At 46.8% G+C, this 13,213-nt stretch overlaps 1 protein-coding gene across 3 annotated transcripts in view; it reads right to left on the reverse strand.

The window, feature by feature from the left end:
- Positions 1 to 13,213, reverse strand: part of LOC122720132 (irregular chiasm C-roughest protein-like) — a 162,314-nt gene that overhangs the window by 120,466 nt on the left and 28,635 nt on the right. For 2 of the 3 annotated variants that reach the window (XM_043946629.1, XM_043946625.1), the window contains exon 1: positions 10,732 to 11,676. In XM_043946629.1, coding sequence (XP_043802564.1) covers positions 10,732 to 10,868 — 137 coding nt within the window. In that variant the 5' untranslated portion in view covers positions 10,869 to 11,676. Of the gene's footprint in view, positions 1 to 10,731; positions 11,677 to 13,213 lie in introns of those variants that run through there. The other variant, XM_043946626.1, reaches the window with a different exon arrangement.

Here is a 13,213-nt window from a genome sequence, read left to right on the forward strand (position 1 = left end):
GATGAAAGGGAAAGGGCGCGAAAGGGGGCGAGGATTGTCGCGCGTAATTTCTTTTTCCTTTCCTCCCCGTTACGTATTCCATCGATGGATCATTCGATATGAGAAAACCTCACCATCCAAAAGTGAATTCGAGAAGCGAAGGGAATAAAGGAGCGATTAAGCAAGGAATCGAACCATGTCTCGCCTGGCCGGAAATATAAACCGACGTTAAGACGCGCGAAACGGCCGGTCATTTATCTCTGGGAAGGGAGGGGAAAAAAGTGGACGGCTTAAACGATCTCCATTTATCGCGCCGCAATGAGAATAGTTACTTTACCCGCTCGGGCCACGCCACGCTTCGAAGGAGAATCCGGGGGCGCGAGCGTTGCCGGTTTTTCCGCCCGATCTTCCGGTAATTGCCACTGAACAACTTTGCCCGCCCTCCCCTTCGCGCTCTCCTTACTTCCAACTTCTCGACCCGCCTTGGTTCGCGACCCTATCGATGATTACGATCCGAACTATAGGTTGTACAGCGCCATCTTCGATCAACTTGCGAACAACTTACAGACTCTCGCCCGATTCATAGATAGATAGGGAATTATACACGTTCGATTCGAATCCGACGAGTCGTCCTCCCTGGTCGATAGACCCTAGAGGGAAGGGTATAAATCGTTGTTGAGATTGAGAATTATCCTCGTTTATCCTCGAGTGAAAGGATGGTTGCGTTGATATTCGAGAGTCGAGAATTCTCCGGTTTGCTCGACAAACCTATTATCTTATTACTTCGAGCCACGATCGATCACGAGATTTACGAGATAAGATTCGGAAAAATCGTTGGATCGTCGGGGAAGGATATCTCGATTCGAGGTAGGGGGGAAATATTTTAATTACACCCGTGTTTCTCCGCCTATCGTATTTGGAGATCGTCTGGCAATGGTGAACAGTCGTGGTTTCTTTTTCGATTATACGAAATTGCCGTTACAAACTTCACGGAGAATTATTAGCATGGAAATAACGCGTGTCGTGGGCAACGGTACGGATGCTCGAACACGATTTCCATTCGGATACGAATGGACGAGGATGGCGGTGGTAGACGGTAATCGACGTCCAGTCAATAATCTAATTCGCTGGTAATCACTAATTGCGAATAGGTCTTCGTTCGAAAGCCGCGTCGCGATTACGACGTTAACGATCATCCGAATCGGTGCTTGTTACACACGCGGGTCCTTAATCGCGGCCATTTAGGTCGTTGGGACCCGTTTCAATAAACGTTTCGTTTCGTGAATCGATCCAGAGAGATAGAGATAGACAGAGAGAGGTAGAGACAGAGAGAGAGAGAGAGAGAGAGAGAGAGGACAGTTGAAATACCGCGAACGAAAACGAGAGGCGGGGAGGATAAAGGCAAAAACCGTTTGTCCTTCTTCGTTTCCTATTAATTCAACGTTGCGTCCCCATCTCCCCCTCCTCCCCCGATGGGGGAAACTAACGCGCGAGAGGAAACTATATCGGGGCTATTTTACATTCCGTATTTCCCGGTTCGTTATTTATGCAAACCGGCACGAATATACGATGAGAAAATGTATGTTTATGCAAATAGTCCATATACAAACATTTATTTATGTTTCGAGGGTAGCCTTAACCTTTAACCATCTTGTTCCACGCTCTATTATTCTTGTCTCCGTTTCGTTTCGAGTTACGGCGAGGGACGGCGTTAAGTGGAATTATTCGTGTAACGATTCCTAGCTGAGGAAAAGAGAATCTTCTCTTTCTCCCTCTTACCCTCTTCGCCTCGCCTCTCCCTCCTTCTCGATTACGAACCGTGCTCGTTTAACGCGCTCGTTCATCGATTACGCGCGTCGGTATCGCGATAATTATTAACACATTAAATATCGATAATTAAAGTAACGCGGAGAGGAAATGGGAAATAACAACGACGGATATGTTTTCCATCCGCTTACGTTCTACACACGCGTTGTATACGTGTCGTATTACGAAAGGGAATGGGAGAGAGGAGGGGAGGAAGGGAAAAAAGAAGAAAAAAAGGAAAGAAAAAAGAGATACGTACGTTACGTATTTTCACCGCAAACAGTTCGTCGCACTTTACATTTTTCTCTTCTCATCCCTCGTTCTTTTCACCCTCTTTTTTTCCTTTGCTACGAGTAAATCGTCGCAAAGTCATCGTCCAACGTTTGAAGCTCGTCGCGATTCGCCAGGGCCTTTCTTTTCTTTCTTTCCCTCCCCGACGATATAAAGTGACGTTGTTCTCGGAGATGGAGCATCCTCGTGCCTAACTCGCAATTAGCGTCTTCTAATGACGACGAGTCATAGAGGGGGCGCGTACATTCTCGTGTTTCTCTCTGTGATCTTCTCTGCTCCGTGGAACGAGGAAAAAGAGAAAAGTTGAGAGAGAGAGAGAGAGAGAAAGAGAAGAAAAAACTTAAGAAAAAAGAGAAGAAGAAAAGAACTAACGACGAGAGCAGCTTTATTTGATTTCATTTAATTATTGTTATTCCCTCTGCGACAGAGAAGAAAAACTCGTCTCGTAAGAACGAAGTCTCGTCTCGTAAACGGTTTCATTTTCATCAAACTGTTATTACGCGTGTATCGTCGATTCTATTTCACGCGAGATCTTTTAATACGAATACGTTCACTTTTATTTACATAAAAAATCACCAAAGAAGGACGAGGAAGAGTAAAAGAGGCCAGTAAAAAAAATAGAGAGAGAAAGAGAAAGAGAGAGTTGAAAAGAGTTTAAAAAGACGAAAAAAAAAAAAAAAAAAAAAANGACGACACACGGGGAAAAGCGGAAATGTGGCTGGTCTGAAAAAAATCCAGGGGATGGGTTTTCGAGGTGGTCGCGTTAATTAAAATAATGCTTACGAGATAATTAATTTGCGGCTGGACAAAGTGATGGACGAGCATGCGGATACGCTGTTCGCGCGGGTGGATGGGAATGGGAATATAACACGAGCCGCGAGGATATTTAGTATTCGCAAATTAATCGATTACGGTTAATTGTCATCTCGTGTTGGAACTGTAACCGAGGATTGATCGTTGAGAACGGAATCCTCGTGAAAATCCTTCTACGTCTCTTCGAAAGAAACCTCCTTTCCTAATCACTGGAAAAATACGCTTCCAGTTGAAATTAATGAACATAAACGCGCAGACATTAATATGATATTAAAACGAAGATAGGAGGAGAGAGAGAGAGAAGCGACGATACGCGCCAAGTTCTCTCATACCGCTTAATTAGAACCGCTGCCAGACTTAATTATTAAATTAACGAACGTTAATTTCATTCGGCGATCTCGTTCTCTATACTTCCATTAACGCTCGCAATTTTCTTTCCTTCCACGAATCTCTGCTCGTTTCACAACGACGCGTTTAAAACACGCAAATCGTCCTCCCCCTCCACCTTTTCCACACGGTCCCTTTAAATCTCCCGTTCCAAGCAAACACTCGATCGGACCAACGTAATACACGTTGGGTCTCGAGGTAAGTCGGTTACGTCGACGCGAATCCGGCGGACACGAATCGAATCTACGACGAAAATCAAATCGTTCGCCGCCAAGTTTTTCCTCCTCTCCCGGACGGAATCGAGTTAACCTTTCCACTTTCGATGATTTTTACCCTCCCGCCGAAGGAGGAGAGCATCCGCTCCTCGGATCTCGATTTATAAATCGGCACACGGGATATTTGCATTCCGCTTCCAAATCTTGAAAAAAGCGTTGTTGGATTTTCCACGACTGATGCAAATTCGTTGGAGAGTCGTTGCGTGTAGGTCGAAATTGAAATTGCACTTCGTTACTCTTCGGGTTAATCGTTAATCGACGACAGTGTTTGATCGACTAATCGAGAAAGGAATTGTTTGGACGACGATACGAAAATGTAGAGACGATACGAAAATTCCTTGCCGAGTTATCATCGATTATATCCCTCGAAAGCGTGGGAAAACGTGGATCTCCTCGCACGAGCGAGCATCTCGAGTGGGTCGATCGATCTCAATAGGTTTTCGGGCGGTGGTGCTTTTTTCGCCGTGCCACCATCACTCTTTTATTGCAATTTATCGTATTGTGGAAAACTAATTTCGTCGAGCTGTCCACCCCTCTCCCTTCCCTTCGAGAAGGAATCGACCAAGCTTTGATCGCCGGTAACTCCGCGTCCCGTAATTCCATTAACACCGACAGTGACGAACTACCGTGCAACCGGGTGGGCATATCACGCCTCGCGGAACCAAAAATTAATTTTATTTCATTCCTTCCCAAGAACCACCTGTTACGCAAGCTAGCGCGTCTGACGTAGCGAATCAGACCTTTCTTACGTATTCGTAAAATAAGTCGCTTTAAACGGGGCCATTCGTCAAAACAGTTTCCAACGCGAATTAACATAACGATGATTTTCTCCCTCTCGCGTTTCCAAATATAAATGGAATTGAAATTTAATTCAATCCAAAGAAAATTAAAATCGAAAGATTTCTCGTTTCGTTAGATCTCTTCTTCCGATTCGAATTAATTAATCTTCCTGGGATAAGGTTAATAGGATTTTTATTTCGCGTCATTTTATTTCGACTCGTTTTTCTTTCACTTCTCGCGTTGTATCGCGCCAAGAGATGCACTCAAACATCGGTTGATGTTCTCGACGACACTCGACTTTTCGTTCGCAGTCGACGATTTATCGACGGTATTCTCGGCGAGATATCTGCCGCGGTGCGGGTTGTCGTCGTGGAAGAATAACAACCGTAGGAATTGGAAGAAACAAGCGTTCCTTTTCTCGCCTCGAGCGAGAATTGCATCCCGCCGTGTTCCTCCGTTTCCTTCCTTTTTCACCCCGCTCCCCCACCCCTTTACTCCGACGGGTTTCGACGAACCCGGAAATCGAGCGCAACCTCTCGCGAAATCTCACGGATGTTAAAAACCCCTCGTATAAAAGTGTCTCGCGAGTCTCGACACCGGTGTAGCAGAGCAACGACAATGACAAATAGACGAGGCAAGTTTTATCGTTATTAACCATTAGAACGACGATCGCCGCGTGTCCTATCCGTGCGTGAAATTAATTCTCTTCGCAACTCGTACGAACTTCTCCTCGTCGAGCGAAGCGTTTCGCGGATATATACCGAGAGTATCTGTCGGCTCGGTAATCAAGTTTAAAACTCAATTCGCTAAACTGGATTGCATCACGTGGAATAACCTAGATAAATTCGTTACTTGGAAACGTAGTATCGGGAAGAAAAGTTTCTCGACGGATCGGAAACGTGGAGCTAACCAAAGTGAAAAAAAGAAAAAAAAGAAAAGAAAAGAAAACATCCTCGAAGCTGTCGGAAGAAAGAAAGAAAGGAACGAAAGGAAGGAAGAAAAATTAATCAGTTGAATTATTAGATTTAAAGTGTAGCTGGCTCGCCGGATTGGAGCCAATTGAGCGAACTGGGTCATCGAGGAATTTCGTTGCCCCTTAAAGCCCGACTATCGAGACAATCCCGTAAGTAAAACGACGCAACAAACGTCCGCTCCGTGTTGGTTAAAGCGAATCGACGTTGGTCGAACGTCTTTTTTAAACGCGACCCTTAACGAGCTGGGTCAACTCGAGCAACGCCGATCCCTTTCCTCCTCTTTCGACGTTAGTTTTGTTTTACAAGGAGAATCGTCTTAACCACTACTATGGGGATGGGGAGGAAGAAAAAACCCTTTACCAGTTTGTTGGCCGATTTGCTCGGCGAAGCGCGGAAGCAAGCAGCTCGGGACGTGGAAGCACAAGTTTGCCCGATGACTTTCGGTTCCCCATCGACGGTTTGATTTATTGCATTACAACCAGCACTGACGCTTACACCAACGAGCGTGGCCTGCCGCCGCACGCCGAAGGGGTGAATTTTATTTACTTTTAGCGAATCGATCGACCACGAGAGACGGAGGAAAGAGGCTAAGAGAGGGCGGAGAGGAGAGGTTGCTGCTGGGTCACCGGCAACCCTGGCACACCGAACCGAACAGTTACGTGGCCTCGCTCGTGAGCCCAACCCGGCTCGTCTAACGTTATATCATCCTCTACTTCCTCCAAAGCCGTGAATTTACGCCGACAAATCGGCCCGAACATCGCTACCGATTTTCCCCTCCCTCTTCTCCTCTCCTTTCGCCTCCTCTCCCTCGACTTATTCTCTCTCTCCCCCCCCCTCTCTCTCTCTCTCTCGTCCAATACCACGTTTCACGGTTCGTCGCTTCCTGCACTCCTCCTCGTCGAATCGCTATAATATAATGCTCGCTCGAACGTGGCCGTCTTTGTCAATGTTTTCGACATGTCTCTACCGTAGATCCACTTCCGCGTTTCTTGCCTCATCCATCCGTTTCGCGATCTTCATTTTTCAACGCGCTTTCTCAGGATCTTTCTTATTTTCCACTAGATGGAAACTGGATGGAAGATCGTGAAAGGCAAAGGAACTCGATCGACGACGTCGCGAGAAAAGGATACTTCTCCTCCCATCCCCGCAAACATCATAAATTCTGATGCTGAGAAAACGTATCGTAGAGGGGAGGGGAAGGAACGAAATTGCATAAAGCTCGAAAGAACGCGGTATCGTTTAACTCGGTTAACCGATGGTGGGGCCGGCCCGTTTGAAAATTTGTTCCACAAATTCGCTGACCGAAAATAACACAGGCTGAACGTTTTCGTGCGCTCGATCAGCGCGATGGAACTTCTCTCTCCGATATGCAACACCTCCCCTTCTCAGCCGCTGATCGGTGCGCCGGTGCGGTTTCCAACTTTCGGCAACTTCTGTTTGCAACGGTGTTTCCGTCGGTATCACTCAAATCCGCGCATAATTTGCGCGAGTTTCCAACGCGTTAGATATCCCTGATAACATTTCATCCGGTCTGGCCAATCAAATGTTTCCAAACTATGCAACGTCTCGCCCATCCCCTCCCTCCTTCGCTTTCCTCGATTCGCTTTCCTCGTGAAAATACGCACGCATATATATATATATATATATACATATATGCGAAAAGCAACGCGTCTAGTTTTCCCTTTTGGTTGAATCTGTGTTACCATTACACCTCCATCTGGCATAGTTGCAATTTCGAAACGGGAGGGATGTTTAACGACACGAATGGTATCCTCGATCGACGGTTCTCCATTGTGGAATACCATCGTTCATTCGTCGAATACCAACACGAGATAGCCTCGAGTCTCGAAGACGCGGTCGTGGATTCGTTTTTACCTACCGTCTATCTACCTATCGATAGATCATCATAGAGGTAAAAAGCGAGCCACGAGGAGACGACGAGCTATCGATCTCGAACCATTCTAAAATTGTCAAGTTACGTAATATTACGTGCCACGCCTCTTTATTTCGATTCATTTCGAAAACGAAATGCAAGCCTCTCCGGTTACTCGTATCCCGAGTAACGCGTGCATGCATGCCGCTTCCACCATCTTTTCGTCGGTTTTACGACAGAAACCGGAGGAGAAAGCCTCTGGCTGCACCGCTGCCAAATGGAAGGATAATTTCGCGGAACCAGGTCAAACTTTCGACGGTTTCGAGCACCCTGCGCCCCGTTTTCCTTTTCCTCGTTTTATCACGACTAACTTCGTCTCGTCGTTTGTATCAACGCTTGTATCCCATCTTCGATTCTCTCTCTCTCCCCCCTTCTCTTTATTTCCTTCCTCCAAATGACTGTTTTTTCGAACTCCGGATCCGCCCCTGGAAAAGATCCCGCGAAAGGATTTGCGCGAGAAAGAGTTCCCTTACCGAATATCCACCATAGTCGGGGCAAATAAAAGGATTATTTTCGATCCGGAATTGCCGGTGTTCGCGAAACTGGAACTTCGATTCGAGTAATTCCAGGCGAATCGTTGCTCGCGATCGTATTCGGTGGTAAAAGTGGGACAGGGCGCATTTTCGCGGAACGAGAGGATCGTATCCAAGTTCGAATTTTCAACGGAGACGGGTCTTTGTTGGCCGTTAAAATGTCCCGGTAATATCCCATTCCCCTTGCGTATAACATTCGTCCTATTCTGTCCTATTTCTCTCTCTCCACTGTGTTTCTGTGTTGCGCCACACTGCCTTTCCCTCCCCGCCCCCCTTTTCGACCTCTCCTATTTTTTTCTACCTTTTATATTATATTCTTTTTTCTTTTTTTTCTTTCTTTCCATTTTCTTTTTTCTTTTTTTCTTTTTTTTTTTTTTTTTACGTTATAATTCTATTGTAAATAACTAGGTGATGCGGTGAATCCGATCGGTTGGATTGAAAATGAAAATATTTATGCTTGCCGGAGTGATAGGCGCGCGTATCGCGCGCGAATGCACCAGGGTTTTGCGTTGATTTTCGCGCAGCACGGGACGCGACTCATTATTTTCAAATAAAAGCGAATAATAATCTCTTCTCCGGTTGCTACGCGACTCGGAATCATTCCGCTCCGTTTCACCAAAATTTACGGAAAATACGGTGGACGTTTTTTGAAGCGGTAACGAGTGGATAATACGTATCAATACGTATCATCCGCTCGTTATCGACGCTACCCAATGTCGAGTTTATTTACGTTCGACGTCGATATGCCTACGAATCCTACGAGCCTTCTGTTATATTGTATTCTATAATTAATGTAACATCTCGTAAATATCTCGTACGAGAAAGGCCAAGTTTTTCGATGAATCCATCGAGAAGAGAGTTCATATAATCGCGTTGGAAATGGAAATCAACGAACCGTTGGTATAGCGTACGATTTCTCTTTTATTATTTATTTATCATTAGAAAAGGAAATGGCTGAAAAATGGAAAAGGTTGATGCACCGGTACATCGATAAAACGAGAGGTCGCGAAAAATTGGGTTGTCCGTTTGTTCGATCGATTTTATGCAGAAATTTGGCTGCGCGATTAAATCCCATCGTTAAAAAGAAAACTATTTTCCACCGATACGATTAAAACTATGGGATTACGATAGATGTACGCTGGATGTTGCATGCGTTGGAAAAAGAAAAAAGAAAAAAGGAAAGAGGAGTGGAAAATGGAAAGAGAAAGAGAGGAAGAGAGAGGGAACGAGCCGAGATTCGTGTAACGAAGGGGTTAAAATTGTGGTTACATCTTCTCTGACGTTATATCATGTCGCGTCACCAAAAATGCAGCCGCGGTGAGCCAATTAAAATACACGCTCGGATTACGAGACACCGGGTCACGAGGATTTCAAGCATTAGGCAAATTCGGTGGTACGCAGAGGTGGTACGCATTGACATTCGTGGCAAAAAGGGGTACGTTCGTCGGCGAACAGCCACGAGAGCAAGTATAACTTTGTGCGCCGCTTTTGTCTCGAAATTATACAAGACATAAAGTTTTCGTGGCTTTTTCAACGCGCCAACCGCTTAATCCTGTATCTTTAAGGCGAGATTACAACGGCGGCCTCGTACGTTCCCCGTTTAATATCGCCCGCCCTTAGAAAGGACGAAATTAAAATTTTGACCGAATCCCTTTGACGATGGAGAGAAACTTGGAGGCGCGTATCTCGAGCAAGCACCACGTATCTTTTCCTATCTTTGTACGTGCGCGCTTCCGTGAAAGTGCTTTTGTAATCCGGTGACTCAGGATTTTCCACGGAGCTGAAACGACCGACGTGAGTTCGTTATTGAAGCAATAAAATGCTTCAGATACGAGCTTCGTCGTTGATTCCCTTTCAAAAACGATTTCACCGAAGCTTATCAGGGATTTTTGAGATATCTACGCGCGATGCTTATTAAAATCTCGGAGGAACGGAGATAGATGGTATTTGCGATAGATGATATTTCTACACGTCGACCGATCGAAATTCGTTTCGCCGGTATTTCCGAGATTAAATTGGGGTACACGTGATTTCACTTTTCCACGAGTTTAACCCGAGACGTATCTTTGCGAAGAGATGGCGTGAGGTGCTCGAAGAAAATTGGCGAGATCGTTTTCGACAAATCCTTTCCCTCGTTAATTATGTGTCGAGCATTAACGCAATCATTAATCACCGGCCGCGACAATCTAAAGCACGTCTTGCCACCGGCGTATCTAACGGTATACGCGTTTTCATATCGACCGCGTAAATTTCTTCGTCGACTAATGGCATTAAATTCCCTCGCGCACCATTTAATTCCCGCGCCCTGTATGCAACGCCGGCCTATTCTCAGAGAAATCGATAGTATAACGACGCGTGCCTTACATTTATCTCCCTGTCCCTCTGTCCTCGGTGTCCCTTGTCCCGAAATCACCGTGAACGCGATCTCAACGCGATCCCGACCTCGGTCCAAGTCACGTATCGCGACAATGGTGGAATATCGATCCTGCGTAAATATTTTAGCACGCACGACACGAACATGCCATCGGAAATCATCGTCTTTCGCGCGTTTTCCGCGTTTATTGTTCTCGTTTCAACCATTCCTGGTCAATCAGTAAAGTACAACGATTCGTCTTTCGTTTTTATTTTCTTTCGTTTTGTTTTGTTTTTTCTTTAATCCTCGAAAGTACGATTGCGTAAGATTTTTCCACTCGCGATTGACACGTGTATGTTAACATGCAGTGGTTCATTGCACCGAATGTTTTCTACTCTCTTCTCACACATGCGCTTCGAAATATCCCCGGGAACGAGATATCGGAGAATTATCAATGGAGCTACTTGTTTGGAAAGGAATTCCTGTTCAAAATACCACATCATCACACTGACCTAACACCACAATAATCGTCGTAACCTTCGAAACTAATGAGAATGTCAACAAACATAGCGTTTGTCGGTTGGTTAAACAAAAATTTTCGACGTACCTGTCGGTCGTGCGTCGTCTCGATCTATTGCTCGCAAAATCCCCGTTATTCCTGTGTGCGGTTGTGCGTCGCATCGGCACTGTGTTGAAAATAAAGAAATCCATAGTGGTGTCCACGGCAGCGAGGAATCCGAGCATTGTTCACTGGAATCAACGGTTAACGCACACTATATCAACATTGCTTAACGTGGGCACGATCGGCGTTGAACAACGGACACCGACTAATCGTAGAACACTGGAGAATATAATCCGACGACAGACAGACACGATACGACCACGTCCGAAACCACCGTCTTCGCCGGTCAACCTCCCGACACCCCGAGATATTCTATCCCTCACGGAAACTGTCACACGTGTTACAGAGTACCACACGGTTCTCTTCACTCTCTGCCGAGTATGGCACACTATCTGCGTCGCGGACACACTCACACTCTATTCGCGTCTCCTCAACGAGCGGGCACACTTGTCCGCGACGTAGTTTCGATCATACATTCGCACTCAACTCGGATAGAATCGAAACTTCCTTCACTTTTGCGTATCACTGGAATGACATCGTCCCAGGAGCGGAATACCACTCTATCTCATCGACGAGGACGATGCACGAGGCTCATACTGTCAGGAGGAAGCGATCGAGACGGTGTCGAGTGGCCCCGTCGATCTTCTTCCGCCACTGCCGTGCAGCATCACGGCATTCGCGTCGCGGAACGTTTGCACACTCGCGCGTTTTTCGTCGATCGAATCATGTGGACGTTACGCGAAATTGCACTGAACGTCGAGAACGCGTATGCATGGACGTAGGACGGAGGCAAAGATCGAGATACGTGAGCACAACGCGAAAGTAAATACGCGACGCGTCCGATTCCGCGAGCAGGTATCCTCTCGTGTGTTTTCGTGCTGCTTCGAATCCGATCGCTTTCTCGAAGCAAGGACGTCGGCGGCGAACGGGAACGAGCTCAACATATATCACCCGTCATCCGACTCGCGCGAGAGTTGGTACGAAACTACTCGCGAGTTCTCTGTTGAGCGTACTTGCATCCCCACCATCGACCGCGCAGCGCTCCCCACCACGGCCTCGCGTAGGGCACACGCGCCCCTTACCCCCTCCTTCTAATGGGCACGCACCGAGCTACCCGGAGCGTGACACACGCTCACGCTTCTGGTGGGGGCAACGGTCGCGTGGCGGGCTGCCCTCACGGTGGGGGAAGAGAGGGCAAGGGGTACGAACCGAACGAAAAGGGAGCGATACGCGGATAGAGAGAGACGAAGAGACACCGCTCGTTCAGCGCAGGCGCGTTGCTCTCCTGCGGGAATGTATCCTCGTGAAATGTACGGTAAGTACGTACGTACGGGATAACGAAGACCGCGGGTGCAGAGACCTCTACGGTCTACCGATGGCGTATCTACACGCCACTCGTGCCATTACGATTGCATTGCTTTGATCGATTTAAAATGAAGACAGAACCGGATTATCCTTCGGTCAGATTTTTTTTTTAAACGACTCGCCACGTCTGGCGATGCGTACGAAACGAGAAGTCCCGCTTAAAGTGCAGACAAGACGCGTACGAGAAAAGAATCCCGACGTCTTTGCTCGGAGACGTCGAGGAATGTCAAACAGGCCGGGTAGAAGTTTACTCGTATAATAGCGTAGCCTTGGAGCGCGATATGTCTTTAGAGCTTAGGTTTCGCTTTGCCGAGGGGTAAACGTTTACCATCGACAAATATTTGTCAACGTTCGCTCCAGGGATACTTGTCCGCTTTCTTCGGCCCGAAACGCGTCCGACTCGCGTGGGTGCCCGTCATTAAATTTCGAATGCCGAACTTCGAACGGTTTAACGGTATTCTCGTGGAACGGTGGTGCGCGTGCGCCGTTCGATCCTGCGGCATGCGTCCTCCGGAAGAAATGTAGGTAAATGCGTACGTAGTGGAATGACGGCGACGCGCGACGATGACGAGGATCGCGCCAGTGGGAAACTCTTGAGCGACATCGGCGACGATGATAACGAGAGTTATGCCGGCGTTACGCTCTGTCTGGAGGGAATATCATCTCGTAACTGGGAGAACTCGGCGCCGTTGAATATTTTACATTCATGCGCGACAGTAAGAGCAGACACGGCGGCGGGATAAAATAGGTGTGTTTCGACTCGGATAGCCGAATGACTCGAATCACCGCTCGGAAACGGATCTTCGGTACAAATAGCGATATCGTCCGTTTTATGCATCTTTGTAATTCAAATTTTATCTCGAGTCTCGGGAACTCGACTTTACGGTGGTAAAGATACAGCGAGAAAGAGAGGAAAAAGTTGTCCAAGTTTTTCACTTTGCCAAGGAGAGAGAAGTTGTTCGTTTCGAGCGTTACTCGGTTAATCGGAAAAGTTTACGTTAAATATTTAGAGGGGAAACCGCGATATAATAACAAGTTTGTATAAAAGACAAGATCGTAGGACCGTATCGATTCCATTTAATTTGGTTCGAGAAGTGACCAA

Source organism: Apis laboriosa, unplaced genomic scaffold, assembly GCF_014066325.1.
Source record: "Apis laboriosa isolate Shangri-la unplaced genomic scaffold, ASM1406632v1 scaffold11_cov152, whole genome shotgun sequence".
NCBI lineage: Eukaryota > Metazoa > Arthropoda > Insecta > Hymenoptera > Apidae > Apis > Apis laboriosa.